The sequence below is a fragment of the Camarhynchus parvulus genome, chromosome 10 (assembly GCF_901933205.1).
Source record: "Camarhynchus parvulus chromosome 10, STF_HiC, whole genome shotgun sequence".
Taxonomy (NCBI): domain Eukaryota; kingdom Metazoa; phylum Chordata; class Aves; order Passeriformes; family Thraupidae; genus Camarhynchus; species Camarhynchus parvulus.
In genome coordinates, this window is record NC_044580.1 from 11,178,524 (window position 1) to 11,200,467 (window position 21,944).

Sequence of the window (21,944 nt, forward strand, 5' to 3'; positions counted from 1 at the left end):
AAGGCAGTGCTGTCACTGTCCCCACAAGTGTTTAAGGAAGGGCTGAACCTGGCACTCAGTGCCATGGCCTAAAGTGACATGGTGGTGTTGGGCCACAGGTTGGGCTCGATGATCTCAGAGATCTTTTCCAACCAAATTGATTCTCTGATTCTTCCCTGCCAGCTCTTCCTATGCAGTGGTCCTGGTAGCTGCATGTTTTCATGTATAAGTCTTAGTGTGACTTGAAGAGAAGAACACAGGCAGTGAAAGCTTTTACCTCTGTGGTAAAACTGGACTAATGTAGGACTTGTTGGTACAATCCTTAAACTAGGAGTAATGCACTAGGCCTGTAGTCAGGCAAGAAAAGATCCCAGCCAGCTTTGAGGCATTTGTGCTGGCATCCATAATTGCCTGTTTCACTTGAATTATTCTTAAACATTTTTAAAACTGATGATTGCGTTTGCATTTTTATTTAGTTGAATGCAGTATCAGCCAGGAGGTCACTTTTTTCTTAAAGAAGGCTTGGAGTGTCACATGCTACTTAGGGGCAAACTGTATGAAATACAGAGCTAAAGATGATTGATTAAAGCACTGCCTGTTTTTTAGTGAAAAATTGCACAAAGATCTTGGAGAAAAGTAAAAGTAAAAGTTCCAGGCAAGAAGCCTTGATAGTCTACCAATGTGTTAGGGACTGTGAAACAAGCTCAATAAATTGTAGCAGTATAAATTCCACTGTGGTTTTATTAATATTTTTAATGTGTTCCCCTGTGAAAAACATGTGTTTTCCATACCTTGACAAATGCATAGTTTAAAAGGTTTTTTCTATGTTTGGTTGTTGTAGTAATGTCCGGGAAACACACAACTGTGAAACAAAGTTTTCACATTTGTCTGTATCATAAACATTTTTAATTTGCATGTTGTGATGCAGTAAGTCTTGCAAAAGATTGGAAATTTGAGACTTGAAATACCTTGAGCTTTAACAGTTGTACCTTCAGCTGAGTTGAGCTCTTTCTTCAGGCATCCATTTTTATTTCCTTTTCAAATGCTATTTTTCGGTCTCTCTCAGACATTATTAAAAAAATTTTATTTTCATACAAGAAGAAAATTTAATCAAAGAGATGTAAATTATCAGTTATATGTTCACACTTTCTTTAATGTAAGGTGCATCTTTTGGTATGAAGGAATTATTCCAAAACACTTTCCTGATTTTAGAGAAATCACTAATTATAATTTCTTGTCCAGTCATTTGAAATATGTTTTAAGTTCTTTCAAAATCTTGATATTGCCATTTTTAACATAGAAGAATATCTTGCACTGTGCAAAAGTGCTGGTTTGGTAGTGAAAATTTTGGCAGAGTGTATCTTTAAAAAAGTGTGAAACCCAACCTCCCCAGATTTATGAGACCGCAATAAATAACCATGACTCTATTACATGCCTTTTATTTCAGCTACTAACAACAGACTGAGGATCTGAACTGCCTGGATGTCAGGATTCACATGCTTTGGGCACATTTGCATGCAGTCCACAAAAATTCTGTCTAATTTAAAATTATGAATCAGATATTCTGATCTTCTCCTCTAGGTCACATCATGTTTATTAGAAATTACTTGGTTGCAATCAGCATAGAGCAGGCTTAGAGATGTCTATTTCACAAAATAAATGTGGTTTTCATAAGGTTTGCAGTAAATTGGGCTTATAGGAAAAGTCACACATTCTTTGCTGAAGAGAGACAGCGGTGTAAAGCTCAATACCCAGATCCCCTCTGTATTTAAACCTTGTATTTTGAGTCCAGATCATGGTAGGGCAGTAGCAATAAAAGCCTAATTTTCGAGAGAATAACTAGCTGTTAAACAGGCAAGGTTGTGTTTTGCTATTATACAGTGTAACTATTTTTTACTCTTTTTTTTTTAGGAACTGTGAAGGTCAGAATATTCGATACAAAACCTGCAGTAGTAATGTGAGTCTGGCCTTTAATCCTGTTTTACTCATTCAAGAAATGTGTTAAAGTTTAAGAAATGCTGCTTCTCATTTAAAACCTTATGGTGCATAATTTTCTTTCCATCATTATTACCGTTTTTAAACATTTCAGTCTGCATGACACCATGAGGTCTCAAATTTAGATTTCCCGAATGGACATTTTCTTTTGAAATTATAGTGCCAATTGTGATTCAGAATGTTTTATATCACTTATTAGGAGAGTTACACATTTTGGAGGATTAACGGATCAATTCTCATCTTTAACTAGCAAGTGATTTTCCTGGGGCTGCTGTCTTGTAGATGAAGCATTAAACTGAGCTCGGGATCATTTGTGATCATTAGTGATATGGTGACTCTCCTCATGTGAACAAAGAGTGCCTAGTCCCTTTCAGATCTTAAATAGGATAATTACTCCTTATATTCCCTCTGTTTGCCTAAACTCAGATCTTTATATGTCTGTGTGCAAGAACATGCACATTTAGGTGCACTGGCACAGACAATGCCCATGAGTGAGTGTGAAGCTGGAGCTTTGACCATACAGTTGCTGTTGCTGTGATGCAATCACATTTCATTTTTATGGACACATTTTATGGAAAGCATTAATGTACAGCAAACCTCATGACTCATGTTCCCCTGATTTGCAGTTGTGCTTTGTGCTGTTTAAACAACTGCTGCCCTTCAGCCTGGTCTAGGCTGCCCAAGGTGAGCAGCTCAGCAGGGCTTTGTGGTACCACAGGTCTGCAGAAGGTGTGTGCAATCACAGTCATGCAGGGTGGGTTATGGTCTGCACTCACCCTTGCTTGGCTGACCTCACAGTACAGTGTGACAGTCATATGTCCTGTTCCAGGAAAGACAGCCGGCAGATAAATAATTAATAATTATACTGAAATGTGGGGCCTGAATTTCCTTTGGGTTGAGTTGTGCCAAAAGGTGTGTAAGCTCAAGTGACACTCAGTCATTACCAATCCCATAATTTTTGCCAGCAGCTGTGGAGTGGGACATGTACTCCTTAAGAGGCTTGACACTGGAAGTTGCCCAGTAAATATTGAATTGGTGCATCTCCTAGGAGAACTGCCCATTGCTGCTTTTCAGTTTGCCGCGCCTACAGGGTCTGCTGTGCCAGTTGGCTCCTGCCCTCCTTGAGAACAAGGTTTGCTCACACCTTGAGTAGCTCTACACTCCACTGCTCAGTGTTGGATGGATTTCCCACCACAGCAGCTTGCAGCCGAAGTTCCTGCCAGCAGAAGCAAGTGGAAGTGATAAATGAATCAGTCCCAGTGCATGCAGAAATCAGATTCTGGAGACAAACCCTACCCCTTGCCCTTTCAGAAGAAAAGGCCCAGCAGCTTGGTGCACGAGCTCATAGATAAAAATGCTACCTGCAGAAGTACCCTGATGTTTAAAATCTGTGTGATAACTTGGTAACTTGCAGCCAGTCAGGATGTAAGCAAGGAACAAAATTATCTACTTGTCTACTGCCTATCCAAATGTCTGTTTGTGTGCACTGTACGCAGTAACACCTCTGAGTGCTGGATGCCCTGCACTGCAGTGTCCTGCAGGAGTACAGGGAGGTCACCCCAGTGCCCCTTGTTCCTCCAGCACCAGGCCTGGGGAACTGCCCAGGGCACGGAGAAGGGAGGGCGGTGAGGTCCATCTGGGCATGTTCCTGCTGTCATGCACAGGTCTATATGCTTTTAGGATATCTATTGTATTTTAGAATAGCTGTGGACACTGTTCATTTTAAGATTTATGCAGCAGAAATCTGATGGAAATGACGGCGCTTTATGCTTCATCATAGAGAAAATTAAGATGATTCTCATACTCTCTTTGAACTCCCAGAGAATTTATCTGAAGTCACTGGAGCCTGTTTTTTAACTTGAGGACTTATTTTAAAGCGATAAGTGGCAGCGCCTTGTATGTGAATCTGTTTGAATTTATGATGATTCAAATGTTAATTTCCAGACAGGAAACTGCCTTTACAGTTCTGCTTTTGGGGCATGTCTGAAAGGGATCAGGTTCCCATTTCAGTTCAGATGCAGTCAGAATTTCTCAGGAATGGTTTTTCCTAGATTATGGGTTAGATAATGAAGAACTCCTGAGAAAAATATATTTAATGAGATTTCCACTGTTAATACAGTTGATCTCTGAAATTGGCATGCCTGAATTCAAACCCCATGTTAGATCTGAGTTAACCTTGAAACAGGACCTTACACCTAATGTAAATCTGAGACTACTAGGACAGTTTAGTTTCAAATGATATAATTTTCCCAAAAGCATTATTTCTAATCAAGGCTTCTCACTTTAGGAGTGAAACTGTAGTTTGAAAATTAAGAGTTTATGCTAGCTTCTTTCCATATTAATAGGTATTACTGGTAACCACATGAGACATTCGGTATAAATACACAGTGTAAAGCTGTCTGCAAATGTAATTTTGCTACATGATACATTACACCACTAGCATCTATATTGGGGAGTACAAATGAAGCACAACTTAATATGTGTGTCATTCTAATGAAAAGAACAAGAATCATTTTACCAGAAAATTGGTTTCATGTGGATTTGTAATGGAATAGTAGTAAGTTCATTGAACTCAAGCATAGTTCCAGAATAATATTAGTGATATTTCAATCAAAAAATTAATTCAAGATCTTAACAACAAAATAATTGCTAAGATTAAGGTGTATGTATAGCCTGGTTATCTTTCTATCATAACTGAGATGCCAGGTGCATGATTTCCTAAAACTGCTTGTGTGCTTTCAGCCTTCCATATAGAGACTTTAGAGAAATAAACTACCCATTGTATGTTGTTCAATGAGATTTTCAGTCTTTCTTGCACCCCTTTTTTAAGTTTCAGTTTTTGTATATAGTGTTACATTCTAATGCTATGTGGAAGTGTTTAAGTTAATCCTTCAGGGTCCTATTCACAGAACAAGTTATTTGGGCCATTTCCCCATAAATTTCACATTCTTGTGTGCCAAAAAGTCGCTTATATTTTTGCCAGAGTGATTCTTCTGCAGTCAGAAAAAACACTATTTTGTAAAAGATAGCCCCATGTTTAATTCCACTGTAAACTTATTATATGCAGATAATGCTCACACTTGTTCAACACATTTATCTATAACTGTCCCAGCATCCACTTAAACCAGCTATTTTACCCCGTTCAGAAAGTCTTGGCTGTACTGTGTCTACTTTAGACTATAATGTTTCACCTTGAGTTACATAGTTTCTCTCTATTCTGTTCATTTATTTAGTTTATATTTACAATGCGGATGCACCATAAGGCTCCCTTGGCTGGGGTGGTTTCCAGCTCAGGTATCCTGATTCAGCTTAGAAGTGGCCTGAAAATTGTGTAGGAAAAACATGGAACCTGAAGCTAATTTCAAAAAGAAAACAAAACAATGACTTCATCAGTTTTGGCTGGGTTTCAAAAAAATGAGATTCAAAGAATAAAGCTAGACAAAGGGCTAGACTTTCTTTGGTGTCATCATTTTTACTGGGAATTTTCTTGCCTTCTCTTTTGTGCTTTTTTCAGTAGAGTAATTGTTGGCAAGAGTCACAGGGTCTGATGCAACCTTCATATTTTGTACATGAACATTGCCTACAAAGATACAGATTTCCCAGGTCAGCTTTGTTTTCAAAGGCTGAGGGTGCTTATTGCCAAAGCTCAAAGATACATTTCATAAGAAGCTAGCTCTTGGATGCAGTAGTTTTTAATTGTGTGTCACCAAAAAAAAAAAAAAAAAAAAAGGGAATCTATCTATACATTGTGTGTGTGTTTTTAATCTTCATGGTAGTCATGTCTAAAGCATCTTTTTCAGATCTGTCTACTATGTTCATAAGTCATGTCATGTTTCATTCCACTGCAAGGTCTGGGTGTGATTGTTTCTGCCAACATTTTCATGTATGAGACCTCATAGATACGTCTTCAGCTCCTTATGCAGTGTATGAACCTACAAATGGCCTGGCCATGGTTCAGGGGATTGAGTGTGATAGAAAAGCTATTGCTGAAATTAAGAAATTGCAGAAATCCTGACATTAGTAGCAAAAAAATTTAACAAGTAAGAACAAAATGTATAATATTGAGAGGGAAGAGAGAATGGTGGAATGAAGTGATGTCTGAAATAGATTAAAACCAGAGACACACAAACAGGATGAGGGCTGGGTCCCCCATCTTGTTGTCTGATATTATGACCCTGCCCACTTCCTGAACGTGGTTCACCCTTGCCTACCATTCACATCTTTGCCCTGCCTTTTCCTTTCTGTTTTCTAAACCCCCTTTCACTTTTCCAAACCACTCTAATGGAATTAAACTGATGTTTACAAGTCCTCTTGTTGTCTTGATTGCATTCATTCTGTGCTTAGTTGTGTTTCTCTTTAAACTCCTTTCTTTACACAAATATTTATTGTTCCCTGGATAACTGGGATCTGGACTTGGTTGCCATCCAAACTCTGATATAAGGCAAATGATAATAATTTCAGCTCTTTGGTACCCCTCTGTGATGCTCCTTTTATGCTCCTGCTTTTGCACAAGCTCAAACATAAAGCAGGTGGAGCTGGCATGGGAATGGAGCTGCCAGAATCACTTTGGGTTCTTTGAAGGTGCCAAGAGAGAATAGGGAGATGAGGATTCACTTGCTCTGAAGCAGCCAGGAGGGAGTGGAAGGAAGGAGCTGCATTGTGTTGAATCAATGAGAAACATGCAGTAACCATGGGCTTGACATCCTGACTTTGTGGTGTTTGTGTCTTGGCATCGCATCAACAGCCAGTGATAATGGACTGTAGCAGCAGCCTGTCAGAGCTCAGCTGAAGGCCATCACTCTGCTGCTGTACAGATCACTTGAATTCTTTGTGATGAAAATGCAGCCGTGCATGGCTGAGTGACTCTGCTCCCAAATGCTGCTTCTAACTTTACCTGAATCTAGCGTCCAATTTTTATTTTTTGATCCTTAGTTGCTCCTCTGTTTGCGTTGGTGGGAGGGAACCATATGGGATCCATATGAACTCTGAAGTCCTCTCTGCTTTTTAGAATTGCTATTGTGGAAAATGAGAGGTGACAGATAAGTCGGAGCCAAAATTCTGCTCTCATTTACACCAGTGCAAACTTGAGGAATTTCTGGGGAGTGACACTGCAGTAAATATGTGTGGCCTCTCACAGTATTTACTCGATGTTCATTGAAGCTCTCACTGGAGGGATTTTGTAGAGGTAAAATATTCCCTGTGTCTTATTCCATCATTGTACACTTTCAAAAAATATGGCTCAAACTAGCATTATCCCAGACTAAAAATAATACAAAATGTGTTGGTATCATTCTAAATTATTGTTACTGTAAGGTGTAGCATTAGACAGAGCTGAAAAGTTTTGCTGGGAAAGTTCAGTAAACTTGCTTAGTGCTCAGCTGCAAAAACTCCATATATTGGTCAGTAAATTGAATACTGATTTTTAAAAGGTTTTTTATGTAGATTACAAGCAATTCAGAGACAGTTCTAGGCTACTGTTTGCCACAGTGAGAAAAAACCCCAGACTGAGTGCAATATTGTTGGAGGCATTGGACAGTAATTCAAAACTTTCTCCTGTATATTTTACTCTCCAGTCCTGTATGATGCACTTGCTATTTTGTCAGCTTTATTCAGGGAAGGCTCAGCTCACTGATAAGGTTGAAGCTGTGAATCAGTATTGTTAACTAATACTTACTAATAAGTTCCATGAGTTCGCCTGACACATCACAATCTTTCAGTCTTCCATCCAAAGGAAACAAAACTTCACTAGAATCAGCCCCACATCTGGCTTATATGTGCAGTTGGAATTCTTGGAAGAATATCCTTTCAGTCTGGCATATGGACTCTTTGACACTGGACATACTTTCAAATGAAGTCTGCAGTGAGGAATTGTTTGACACAGTAACTCCTTTGCCAGTACTTTACCAAAGTTATTTTCAAATCAATCAGTATTCATCTCCATTCCTGTCACTATAGTTTAATGCTAACATCATTGTTTGGGTGCAATGCTTTATGTAGAAAAAAATATTTTAGAATGTTTTGTTTCAAGAGGTTCTCGTATTTGGTCTTTCTGCTGTGTGTGCTGAGGAACTGTGTGGGAGAAGGTAGGGAACTGTCTCATTAGAACTGGAAATACAGGATCAATTGTTGCCAATTTGAAGTTTAATCCAACAAAATAAGTCTTACTGCTTCCATGAGATGAAGGTGCTTTGTACTTAGACTAAAGGACTAAGCACTGAAAGTTCTGGTGTTTCCTCCTAAGTCTTGTGCTTTTCTCAAGCAGTACCAAACAATTAATTAGACAAATTTTATTTTTTTATTTACATGTAACCATATTATCTCTTTCATTACTCTGACATATGAATTGATGAATGAGCATAGAGGCCTCTGAAATCCTTTAGTGGGAAAAGCTACTGAAAAGAGAAATGTCAGACATCACCTTGTAGTTGCTTAAAATATATAGATTCCTTTAGAAGCCAATTCTTACTATAGAACCAGACTTTAACTATACTAATTGGTATTATAAAAATTAGCATTTTTAATTATCCTCTCATATCAGTTATGTTGTTATTTCTGGAATATGCATGATATTCTGTACTTGTACTCCAAGCAACGGATTAAGCAACATAAATAATTTTAATACACACAGTAAAACTTTGTAGTGTGGCATATTTGTCAAAGCAGATCAGTTCTTGAACCAAGCCTGCCTGAGGAGCTTCTGTGTTATTCATCAGATAACTTTACTGCAAATGCAAAGTATTCCCTAGTTATAAAAAAAATGTTTTTTTGGTTTGTTTTCAGGACTGCCCTTCAGATGTTGGTGACTTTAGAGCACAGCAGTGTTCTGCCTACAATGATGTCAAATACCAGGGACACCTTTACGAGTGGATCCCCGTGTACAATGATCCTACTGCACCTTGTGCCCTGAAATGTCAAGCTCTGGGGAAGAACCTGGTAGTGGAGCTTGCCCCAAAAGTGCTGGATGGCACTCGTTGCAACACTGAATCCTTGGATATGTGCATCAGTGGAATTTGCCAGGTATGTTCATTGTATGAATCTAAATGGGGTCTTTGTTGAGAGGCACTTCGCCCTTCGGTTGGTGTTTTGGGATTGTTTTTCATTCTATCTATCAGTCTCATATAATCTCTATTACGGAGAAAATGGGACATTTTATGGGGTACAGCCCATAATGGCAGGTATGAGTATGTAGGTCTGTCTTGTATGGATGAGTGACTGCATGTCGTGGCTGCATGAACTGATTGTTTGAGTCTTTAAATGGCAATATAAATTTCTAGATATCTTTATTATTTATTAGTTATGCTATTGACTTTATACAGTTAGTGTAAAAGCAGAGAGTTACAATATTTGAGGCTCGCTAGCCTTGCCCATGTCTCACTTACAAAGCAATATTGCAAACGTGTTTTATGAAGAGAGCAGTTTATAGAGAATGGACATGTTATTGCAATTAGTTTTCTTTCTCTGCAAGTGGTTGTTGCTCTGCTAAATGTCTAAAATGTGTGTGACTCAAAAATGCAGGATATGGCCCAGTGAGAAAAATAGCTCTATTATAGAGGAAAATTTGACACATTTGGCAGAAGACTGGTGCATGGATTATAGCAGCATTAATATATGATCTGGACCTTGCTGTGGGTTTTATGTGACTTCTGTGTACGCTGCAGTTCTGATGCCAGTCGTGTCAACACAGGGTGCATCTGCTGCCTCTGGAACACAAGAATTCCTCACAGGCAGACTCCATTTGTCAATGGTGCTTCACTCTGGGTCCAGCAGTGTTTGTTACCCTCTGTTGGAAATAGGATATTCCTCCAGAAACTCTGGAGGTATAATAATGTATTTACTGGATGCCAAATAATGTATTTCTTGTGCCATGTTCCTAGTGATGCTTCCTACCCCAATAAAAAGGCTTTTACCCAGGAGGGTTGCCCAGCCTTTTCTAGGAGGTGAATTTACAGCAGCCTTTGCTGTCTGTGCCCAGTGCAGCCTGAGTGTCAGCCTGGATCTAAGGCAGCTTTGGCTTTTCAAGGGCTCTGGGGTACCAGTGTCTCCCACAGCAACTTCAAACACCTTCTTCCATCCCTCATACACGGTATAAAATTCTCTTCACCCAGAGTGGATCCAATTTTGGGAAGAACATTTGGGAGGTATATTTAAAAGGGCTGCTTTCAATGTTTCTTCTCAGCATTTTGTAGTATTCATGTGTATATATGATGTAAAATGCTTGGAAATGTAAATAATCCATTTTTAAAATAAATGAAGTGGTGGAGAAGAAATTAATCGTTCCAGAAGCAGGAACTGGAACTCTTACACTGTTGAGGAAAATCAATTTCTTTTCTCTGTCTTCCATTTTTATTTTCTTCATTATTTCTTCCAATTTCACAGAAATATTTTTCAGTGTGAGGTAGCATCTTCAGGAAAAAAACCTGGAACAAACATATTTAGAATGTGTCCTGTGCTGTAACTTATTCAATTTTTTAAATTTATTGCTGATACTCATAAACAATTAGCTTTTTTAACTTAATTTTCTTGAAGTCATTGGCTATTCCTGAGGTGTTTTTGCACAAATTGAACATTTTTGCTTTTTGAGGTATATTTTTGATAATTTAGAGTTGGATAATTTTATTGTGGTAAAAAAACCTGAAGTATAATTCAATTAAATTAAATGAAGATTCACTTAAATAACCTTTTCCTGTTTTGGGGGGAGAGTGGAAGGTTTCTTACGTGAGAAAGGGGCTGTGGGAGGTGAGGTCTTCCTCAGAAAACAACACAGAGCTTTGTGCTACTCCTGTTTGAGCAGGAAAAGAAAACAAATTGACATCTAATCTTTCCCAGAAAAACATGGTTATTTAGTTAACTGCTCTTAAGAGAGAGAGCACGGTCGTGATTCTCCACAATTGTTGCTGTGAGATCTGTCTGGTGGGTTCTGACATGGAATTGGCACAACCAGCAAATTACTTGGCGTGTGTTTTTACAGCTAACTCATCTAAATGAGCATATCACACTGCTGGTGTGGGGATCTTCACTTCTGCGCCTGGGAGCACCAAAGACTTTCTGTACAGGAGACTGGTGCTGGTTTTGATCATTTATTGTCTCAACTTCCCCTCCTCTCCAGTGTGATTTCACTTTTGTCTGTGTTCTGGCTCCTGCTAAGGTGGGCTGCATCACTAATTCTGCCTCTTGCTCAAGCTCTCCCCTTGGCAGCATTTGTATTTACAAAGATGGTGAATTCTTCTTCTCCGGCTTCAGTTCTCATCCTTTGCACTTCCCTTATCAAGCAAATCAAGCTAAATAAGCTCTATCCAAGAAAATTGTGAGGTGACAAAGCTGCACACTGAATAGGAGGTGGGAGGCTTTACAGGAGGTGAAATCTAAAGACTGGTGGAGCAGGGAAAGGTTTATTGGGAAAATTAGTAAGATATTTTGGGGTTGCTTGAGGCTTAACTCAGTCAAACCATTTGATCATGCTTTAGTTTGCTACTGTCCTGCTTCTGTTATCAACCCAAGTATCTGGGGCTGTTGTGTTAAATGGGGACAGGTCAAAACTTCACTGCCAGGATTTTCACACTTCTGATATTTTTTCTAGTCTCTGCATAACTCCCCAAACATTTTTTCATATAATATGTTCCTGCTGTGCCCATCTGGCTGTGGGTGGAGACATTTAAAAACATCTGCATGTCAGACACATATGTGGGCAACATTTGCCCAGATACTCTGCCTGCTTTGGGGCCCTGCCTCTTCTTGGGTTTTGTTTTTAATTTGTGCAGACCTGCTTTTTTCCTACCAGAATGCAGAATGGGGTGTTACTTGTGCCAGCACCTGAAATGGTTACAGTGATAATTTTCCTAATATGGAGTAATATGTTTGGACAACAAATACACGCATCACCCAAAAAATCTGGAGTCCTGAGGAGCAGCCTGAGTAGTTCTGTCCTAGGCTGTCACAATTAGGTCAAGGATGATGTAAATCCTGCAGTGAACTTTCCATTTAGTGTCAGCAAGTGGTTTGTGTTCCAAAAAAGGCAGACACTACACTGTGCCTTGTAGCATATGGCATAAATTTAGCTGACATCAGAACACATGCCACATGTCAAGGGGAGCACCATCCACTTCTGCCATGCCAGCTCTCCTCTGTCACATGTCATCATATGGCAAGTAGGTATCACTCACCACCAAAGCACTTCTATGCTGGATGTAAATATCTGTCAGAGTTTTCATTGAAAACAGTTTCTGTAAGCTCTTGGAAGGCTCTTGCCTTTTTTTTTTTATAAGCTTTGTTTGTGCTTTAAACTTAAAATTATAGCAGCTGATTAATTTCTTTGAATCTTGACTCCTTTTATCTTGAGAGTTGCTTTCTCAAACTGTTTGTTTTGTGTACTTTCTCTTTTGGTTCCTGCAGATTCATTTTTTTTGCTGTAAATATGTTTAAGGGCTGCCCAAGATGCACAGGAGGTTTGGTGTGCAGAGACTCAGAAAGGAAGGTTTCCTTTCCATCCCATGTTACTGCAGACATGTTTCTAACACATGTTAGTCTGAGTAGTTAATTCCTAAATAGCTATTAAAAAAGCAGCTTTTTCCCCTCCAAAATTAATATTTACTCTTGATCTCTTCTTAATATTTAAAATTAGAAAAAAAAATGTCTGTGTTGCCTTTTTCTTCATTTTAGCCTTTGAGTGATTCATGGGAAGAATTGATTTTGAGGTAGATCTGTGTCAGGCCAGCTGTTATAGTAAACCTGGCATTCTTTCCTGGGTACCACTAATTAGCAGATGCACAGAGTAAAGTAAATTTGGAGCATGGAGGAACCCTGTGTAGATGCCTGTGCTCTGTCTGTGTGTTACTGCACCAGAGCTGGACCCTGCCCAGAAAGACTGGCAGTAACTCAGGGAGATCCAGCAAAACTTTCTGGCTCTCAGAGCTGCATATCAAAAACTTCATGTGACTGCACACGTGTGACAGGGATCATAAAACTGGGAGTGGGGAGCTCCAGCTGCAGCTCAGCTGGGAGATGCTGGTGGCTCTCCAGAAGTCCCACTGGAGGATGGGGCTGAGCTAAGCAGGGGCTGCAACATCCTGGTGACCTGTCAGTGTCACCCTCCCTAGCCTCAGGGGGCTGGTTTCTCATCTGTGGAAGCTCTTGGCACTGCCCAGATCATGGAGCCACCCTTTCTGCTCCTGCCCCTTTGAATGTCCCTGCCCACCTTGGTGTAGTGGTTCCCTTGTGATGACATTGTTGGCAACTCAGTGGTGGGCTTTTATAAATAAATAATAATGCCAGAATGCTCTCAGACACTGCAGGTAATAATGGAATACTCTCAGACATTGAAGAGGTTTTTGAGATCACTTGTTTTTTCTTTTGCAGTTTCCCACTTCTGCTCGAAACTGGTGGTTTTTTTCAGGTCTTATCTTATTCTCTCTCCTACTGTTTTTTATGGAGAATGCTCTCCATAGGGATTTCTTGCTGTGGAAGTTTATCCTTTCTTGTCAGATGAGTAGTGGGTTTTTTCTGATCTCCAGTGCCTTATCTATACCTCTTTGGTCATAAGTGGTTCACTGCCAAGTTTTGTTTTGTTTTAGTGAGCTGAGTGCAAATGTGACTTTACTTCCCAGCCTAGCAAGGACCTAAATCATGTGAGCAGTGATAGCAGAAAAACTCATGATTTGGGTGTCATCTTGCAGTAGAGCCTTAGTAACCTTCAAATCCCCCAGTGCTAACTTCACCAAGCAAGGCAGTTTTGGGTGAACCCAGCCAGAAAAGGAGCAAAGTAATTTGATTTCATGTACTGATTTCCTTTTTTGAAAGCGTTCTCACAAACAAGAAGCTCACTGGGAGTTTGTGTCCTATCCTCTGGCTGTGTGTATGTGTGTTTTTTTATATGGAGACCATGTGGGAAAGGGTACTTGCTCCTGCTGGGTGGTCCTATAATCTTTCAGCTCCTCTAGCATGTGACAGATCCTGTAGTAAGAGTTAAAGGTTTTGGAAGCACTTTGTTTTATTTGATGGAAGTGGATTTACAGAGTTGTGGAACACTCTTTAGCCTCTTGCCTTCAGATATAAAATGTCAGCAGAAATATGTGGAAAGTCTTTTTAGGAGCCCTTTAGTATGCAGTGAATTTTATGCACTGTATTTTTTTATTTTCTGGGGGGTTTTTTATTGCTTTACATTCTTTTCCTCTGTATGGATGGCTCAGGAATTTGAACATCATGCAGCGTCTCCTTGTGCCCATCATTCTGACTTATTTTGCACGTCCATTCTGAGGTTTGCATTTTGACACACTTTGCCTTTGCTGCCTGATTTCTTACCTGTGAGGAACTGAAAATGCTCAAAGAGAGGAAGTTTTCCTCCTCCCAGCATGGCTGCTGCCCATTCACCTCGGCAGCTGGGACTGCAGCTTCGAGGAGATGGGCTGGGGAGCTCCCTGGTGTCCTGAGCCTGGAGGAGCTTTATTCTGTTATTAGCACATGCTGAAGCCTGTGTCAGCTTGTCTGGGCTGCTACTGTCCTGGGCTGGTTTGATGCCAGAGATGTGGGAACCCGTGCCACAATCAGGCCTTTGTTAGCTCAGACATAACTGAAGAGTTGTGAGACAGGACCATGTGAGAAGAAAATCATGACTCAGATAAAGTCATCAGACTTTAGACCCAGATAAATCCTCAGTGAGGATAAACTTGGGCTTGAAAGCCCTGCTTGAAAGCTAAGATTCCACACTACTTTTAAAGTAAATTAAAAAAAAACCAAGAAGTTGCTTAATTGGAGGGATGTTCTGGTATCTCTCCCTCTGCTTGTCAGAATCAATTACTTGTGGCTGATGAGCATGGGAAAGAGACAGTGGGAGCTTTTTTCTTTATGTTCTCTCTGGGGACATATTTTATCTGTGTAGGAATAAAGTGCAAGCTGAAGCTATCATGAAGTGAAGGATGAGAGCAGGGATTGCAAAGTCCGTGAATAGATGGGCTTTGAATGACAGCAAGGTTTTACAGCAGGGCAAAGAGACGTGGAAAACAGTGACCAAGGGAGAGCAGGATTTTCACATGACAGTTTTTAAATTCATTTTTATTACAGTGAATTCCCATAGCCATATTTAAAATTAATTATTTGTTGTGTGCATACAGTCAGTCCTGACATCTGCCTGTGCTGGATTCTGTGCTCAGACAAGTAGAGCAGGGGAAAATGCAGCAAATATCTGACATTGATGCAATGAGATCTCTGTACTGTCATAGCACATGCAACTGTGCCATGAAACACAACCTTAATTTCTCTGGGTTTTGGATTTTGTGTGTGTCTGTGTTTTCGGAAATAAAAATCCCCTTTCTCTGAGCAAGACCCAAAGGACTTTAATTTTCCCTATTCAGTGATTCTAATAAATTGCAATAAAGATTTGTCTTTTTGAGCATGTAAGGGTTTTTCACTGTTTTCTTCCTTTACTAGTAAATGCTGAAATAAAACATGTCCTTCCTTAGTCAAGTAAAAAACTTGGAAAAGGCATTTTTGTCAGAAGTAATTTGGAGGTTATCTTGTATTTTGGGCAATGCTGTTAACCTTTAGAAGTATGTAGATGTTCTTATTCTGTTTTTATCTTAGTTCTCATCTCTTGTAAGCCTGAAATAAATCATTTGCTTTATAGAAGTCCAAATACTGCTATCCTGGTGGCTGGGCAGTCAGATCACTAAGTTGGATGTGCTTGGTGTAATAGTTTCTTTTCACACTGTATTTTGCAAATCCTAACAAATTTTAAAGGCAGTGGAAGGCACTTGCACCTGGGACACAAAGCCTTTGCCCCCCTTCAGATCTGCTGCTGGCCAATTGTAAGACAAAAACCACTGGACAATGTGTACTGAGATAATTACAGACTGTTCAGCCCTTGAAGGGAAGGATCTCCTGTGCAGTAACTCTCTCACATTCTTGTGAGAAGTACAATTATCATCTCCAGTTGTGCATTCTGCTGTGCAGCTCCTTGCTCAGCAGAAGTACAGCACCTCTTTGGCATTTTAAGCACATTGGGCACTTCCCCATAAATGATTTGCTGGGTTTTCTGCTTCAGCTGAATTTCAGTAAGTGCCATCTGTATGTTTGTGTTGAAATTCCACTTGCAGGTTGTTCCTGGAGTGCACATTCTGTGCATCCTTTGAAAGAGCCAGGCCACTGGAAGCACATGAATAGAAATGTACCCAGACTAGCCTTCAGCTGGGTTTTCCTGAACACCTGAGGGGTTTTCTCAGCAGCTGTAGAGGGATGGTAATTATGTCACATTGAGATATAGTTGAATTGATTTTCTGTTTTCATTTTGTTAAACCAAATCTCATTAATAAAGGGCATTACTCCCTGACACTGAGCTGCCAGTCCCTCAAGCAAGCATAGAACACTGCAAAACAAAAGCTTACCTAATAATTTTAATGGAATCACTGATAAATGAGAGTCTGTATCAATAATAAATTTCTTAGTTGAAGTAGGAAGTTATTTAGTTTTTAACAAATACATTGCTAAATATTTAAATGGCATGTCTGCTAAAGAGCTTAGTCTAAGTCATGGTTGATAGAAAAATAATGGCACTAGTGCAGCTTCAGTTTTAATGTTTCATAGAATTTATGTATCTGTCACAAATAAAAATTGCAGTGATTTAATTCTTTTGTGGCTGCTTCTATTAGGAGAACTCAGAATATTTGTTTTTTCTGGCTATACCTGGATCTTTGGCTCCAGAGGACCCTAGAAGGGGGAAAGCTCACTTTGAAAGAGAAATATTATTTATAATTATCTATACTGCTGGATATGATTTCATGCTTTTGACAGTAATATTGACAATTAACACTTATGTGATGCTTGTTATACAGAGATGTCTGGTTTTACTCATCTCTGAAATAAATATTTTTATTTTATAAAGTTTAGGTTTATCTTCAGCTTATTTATTTGAAGAATATAATCTTCAGTCAGTGGCATTCCAGAAAACTTGAATAATTGAAATTGAATTTAGGATGGCTAAAGCAATGGTATAACAAACATGTGTTGAAATTTTGAAACTTAATTCTGTATTGGATTCTGCACTTCTAATCCAATTCTAGTCCATGCTTGTATTTTTACTTATTAAGAGAAGTCTCTGAAAGGATGGAGGGGAGGGTGTGGGTGGGGTTTGCCTTGTTTTTCACTACGGTGCTTTTTTACCATATTGGAATTTCAGTTAAAATTTTGTCATCTTGCAGTCCTGTCAATTTTCTTATCATACTTAATTATAAACATCTTAACAAAGGAAGTCTTTTGAATATAACAGATTATTCTTGGACCTTCACAAATCAAAATTAACATGCTACATTAATTTCTTTGTTTAAGTCCAGTTCCTCAGCTGAAACACTACTAATTGAATATGACCTAAAGAAACAGCTTTACATGAGCTTCTGAGTGATTTTTGGATTCATATTTGCAAAAATATTTTTAATGTTCCATAGTCACGTTTAACATATCAGCAGTGATTTCATTCTTCTCTTTCATCTATATTGCTGTATTTTATACCCTGACCTTTTGCTCTTCCTTTGCCTTTCTGAACCTATATGAACTATTCTAAGCATGCTCCAAAGTATTTAACACCCTTCAGGATTGTCTTTCACCACAGCACTGCCATGCTAAGGTTTGTTGAAGCAGATGGGTGGTTTTGTTCACTGCTTAACCAGATGCTTTCTATCTGAGCTGCTTGTGAGAAAAGTATGTATAATTCTGTAAACTATAGAATTCTTTTTCATATTTCTTTTTTTTTCCCCTTTGTGAGAACAGACAAGTAACTTATTCAGGTTCTGTCCAAAAATATTAATGGACTGGGGACCTGTTTCTGAAAATAATCCTGCCATATCCAAATTCATTTGTACCCCACGATGGACAGTTTTATAAATTCACAAACTGCTCATTTCCTCAATACTCTTCTTATATTAAATTTCTGCTTGCTGTTTGTTTTGTTACATATTGGTGAATACTCTCCCTGCTGTTTGAGGAGCTCAATTGCAACCTGGTCATTACAGTACCTGTATCATTTTTTGGGATGATGATATTTATGATTACAAATTTCTTAAATTCACTGGGTCCCCACCCTTCCATTACACAGTTTGTGTTACCGCTTGTTTCATTTATTCAGCCTATGTTAAAATCACCTAATATTATTTCTGACTATGCCCTAAAAGCCTGCAGATGTTTTCCCAGTCTGCCTGTAATATTTACAGCTGATCCCTTTGCTCTGTAAACAGCAAGCAATGTGGGGTAAATTAATCCCACGAAATTCCTTAATTGTGAAAATCATCAGCCTCTTTGGCTGGCTGAGGTGGTGTGTGAGTGGAGGAAGGCTGCTGCCATTTATCATTTTCTTGTCCTTGTTGCAGCTTTATTTGCAAATAACCAGATTTACTGCCTTCAAAATGTTTCATCAAACACTTTTTTCTCTCCAGTAGTTATTGGCTAAATTATGAATACCTTAAATTCATAATATTTTTTGTCACAATGCCATATGCTTTTGGGAGCCTGTTTCCAAGGCTGTACCTTACACCTCCCTCTTCTGGTGAGATCTGTGGCTGTTCAGCTCACCTGAGACATACCTGATCAAGGGTTTACAAACAGATAAAAAAGGCTGGCTCTAGACTCTGAGGCTTGAAATATGTCCCATCCCAGTGTTCACTTATTAAGATTCCTTCTTGAATTAGCTCTAAGTTTGTGAATTGTCGCTTAAAAACCTGTGAAATTTTTGGGTCCTTCATGTTAAACAAAATCTGGGATTCTATGCTCACTTGAAGTCGAAATTGTGATTATAATTTGAGTTGTTTTCTAAATTGTGTTCCCAGATATCATTGCTTGATATTCATATTTGTAACAGCTGATGCAAACATGATCTGGGAAGGAAATCCTGAACACACCACCTTTGCTGTCAGGGGAGCTGTAAACCTTTTCCCACATCCAAGTCCCTTGCAGCTAGCACTCCTGTTTTATTTCTGTGGCATTTCTGTATTATTAAAAAATAAGCAATAATACTATATGAAACAGCCCTCCAAAGCATGCTGCTGTGCTGATTATCTTTTTGTACGTTCTGTGTAGGACACAATAATGCCTTGTGTTTGCACAGTTGTGTGATTTTTGTTACACCCAGTGGGAGTTTGTTTTCACAGGGGCTGTGTGGAAGAGCCCAGGCTGGATGTTTGTTATTGTCATGTTGGGCTCTAATGGGCTGGTCCTGCTCTGCTTGCTCAGTGCCCTCCTCCCACTAAAAACCTGCAGCATCTGTAGCCTACAAATATACAAAAGCTAAGCTAGGAAAAACAGCACTTTTCCACACAGGGTATCACAATATGCAGCTCATTTTTTCCTTTGAAATTAATTGATGAGTGAATAGATTGTTTTTTAATATACAGAAAAGGAGATTTCAGTATGAAACAGAGATGTATTAGAGATATATGTGGAGATATTACACTTGCAGTGATACAACTTACCTCCATGTTCTAGTAGTGTCTTTATGTGAATAAGGGCAGGAGGATCAGTGGACTTTTCAACAACTTGAAAAGTCTTCCAAATAGAAATATAGACTCTCTCAACCTCTGGTATGGTGTCCATCACTGCACCATCTGCATACTTCACAATATTTATATTTAGGAGATTAATTCATGCAACAGCTCTGTCAGCTGGGGATCTGCAGTTAGACTCCTTCCATGGATTGGAATGGAAAAGCACAGGAATTTTGAAGGGTCAGAAAAGAAATTCTGTGGTGGAGCTGGGAACTGAAAGAGTTGTCAATGCTGAGGCAAATATGTCTGTGGAGCACATTATTATTATATCCCATAAAATTTCATCTGTTTTCTGATTCACAGAGAAGCACAGTCAGTTTCTGTTTCTTGAATGATGTTTTCATTCATTTCTCAATGTTAATTGTTTATAAAGTATGAAGATAGACTTGTTTATAGTCATTTGTTTGCAACCTTTTAATGTTTTTCTGGGTGTCAATAATGAGCCCAGACCTAATGCTAAAGACAACTTCAAGTGCAAATACTTTAATCTGTAATCCATGCCTAAATTACATACAATGTTCCCACATGCCTCCTGTGTGGTAAATAAGCACCTGTTCTGAGATGGTCTGAGCTCACACGTGTGTACATTTGCTTTATTTTTACAACTAAGTTTTTGTTAAGACCCAGATGATTTACTGTTAGTGTTAAGTGCCTTATTTATTTTTTAAATTAATTCCTTGCTGGTCTAGAATTAAGGTTCCCTTCAATTGCAGGAATAAAATAATTTCCTGCTGCTAATGTAGGTTTCTCTGGAAAATCTGAAGCCCTTAGGGAGGAGATGCCTTCCCTGCAGGTCTTTCAAGTAAAGGACTGTAAACTGTCCCCATTAATGCCCTCCTCTAAAGGGAATTCGGGCTGTAAGGAATTGGGAAAATAAGGGAAAGGGGCTGAAGGGGGAGGTGGGGCTGCTTTGTTTTCTTTTCCACAGACATGTGAAACTTTGAGATTGCATTTCTCCGTGTTTGGCAGTGGATGTGTGTGATTTGTGTGTCTGTGTGTGTGTGTTGACTCAGACTGGAAGACCCAGCCCTGCCTCTTACCTGTGGACTGGATCCTCACCTCTCCAAGGGGATCGTGTGTCGGTTCTGGCACAGCACAGATGCAGGATCTTGGCAGCTGAGACTGCCCCTTCCAAGCATTTTTATATAGGAAGAGGCGTGTGCTGGCCACTTTCAGAATTCTAGCACTGCTTTTAACTCTGAGTTTCCAGAGGGTTTTCTATCCATTTGTCAGTTTGGATTTTTGTTAAATATATACACCCATGACAAATTAGCTGCCCTTCTCAGGGATATGTGAATGTAAGAGCCAGGTAGGCTGACTTGAGAAAACTCGAAGCTGGAGATCAGCTTTTTACCACGTTGTTCAGCACTTGGTACTCCCAGAAAGATTCTTCTATGAAATGGTAAAGAGTAAATCAGGTGAGGCCAATTGTTTATCTTCCATTCAACTGGAAGCTGCTTTTAGTCAGTTTTGGTCTATTCTTTGTCTTTCCATTTTCACTCCCATCTTTCTTGTGGAGTTGGCTGATATGCAAAAAAAGAAAAACCTGGAAAAATGTTTTCATTATAATTTGGAGTGTTTTCAGTTGACAGGGTTTTTTTTTAAATTGCTTTTTGAATTTTTGGCAGTGTTTAAGTTTGGGTGTTTTTATAATAATCTTTGGAAAGTTTTATAGAATGGGTCTTATATTCATAAACCAGAAAAAATCCAAAGGTGAGAAGTGAATCATCCAAGTTTTTTAAAAGCTGGTTAGCAAATTGATATTGATGTAAATGGCAAATAGATCTACACAAGTGCCAGTTAAATTCTGAGTGGCCAAGACACTAGAATGTTAGCACTGCCCTCAATTCCCTCTCTGTGAAGCTGAGGGCTGAGTGCCCTTTAAATTTTTAACTTGGATTATTTAATTGCATTTATCCTTTCTCAGACATAATTAAACAGGTGATGAAAACCAAATTGTAAATAACATAGCTATGCCTTGTCTTGAAAAGAATAATGCTCAATGGTATTCATTCACATAAGTAGTGGGAAACGGATTCATGTATTTCCTATGCTTGGATAGCTTCATATATCAGTTGTTGTGGTTCATCATTAAAATCATGGAAATGACAGCATGCTTTTAAAATCCTAAATGGCAAGATACGCTTTGATAGAATGAGGCCAACTCATAAAATCAAAAGGATAACATAATAAATAAAATTCCAGAAACCTGAGCATGTCTACTACAGCTTTGCCCTCCTTCTGACTGTGGTGTTGATGTTGGCAGGCAGTGGGCTGTGATCGACAACTCGGGAGCAATGCCAAGGAAGACAACTGTGGAATCTGTGCAGGAGATGGCTCAACGTGCAGGCTTGTGAGGGGACAAGCTAAGGCACATGTCTCACCAGAAAAAAGTAGGTTGCAATTTGATCCTGGGGTGATTTATCCTTGATTGTGTTTTCTTCTTGTGTGTTA

At 39.1% G+C, this 21,944-nt stretch overlaps 1 protein-coding gene across 7 annotated transcripts in view; it reads left to right on the forward strand.

Annotated features, from left to right (window-relative positions):
• Window positions 1-21,944, forward strand: part of ADAMTSL3 (ADAMTS like 3) — a 170,678-nt gene that overhangs the window by 75,415 nt on the left and 73,319 nt on the right. For all 7 annotated transcript variants that reach the window (XM_030954940.1, XM_030954942.1, XM_030954943.1 and 4 more), the window contains exons 5-7: window positions 1,891-1,936; window positions 8,755-8,991; window positions 21,757-21,883. In XM_030954940.1, the coding sequence (XP_030810800.1) occupies window positions 1,891-1,936; window positions 8,755-8,991; window positions 21,757-21,883 (410 nt within the window). The remainder of the gene's footprint in view (window positions 1-1,890; window positions 1,937-8,754; window positions 8,992-21,756; window positions 21,884-21,944) is intronic.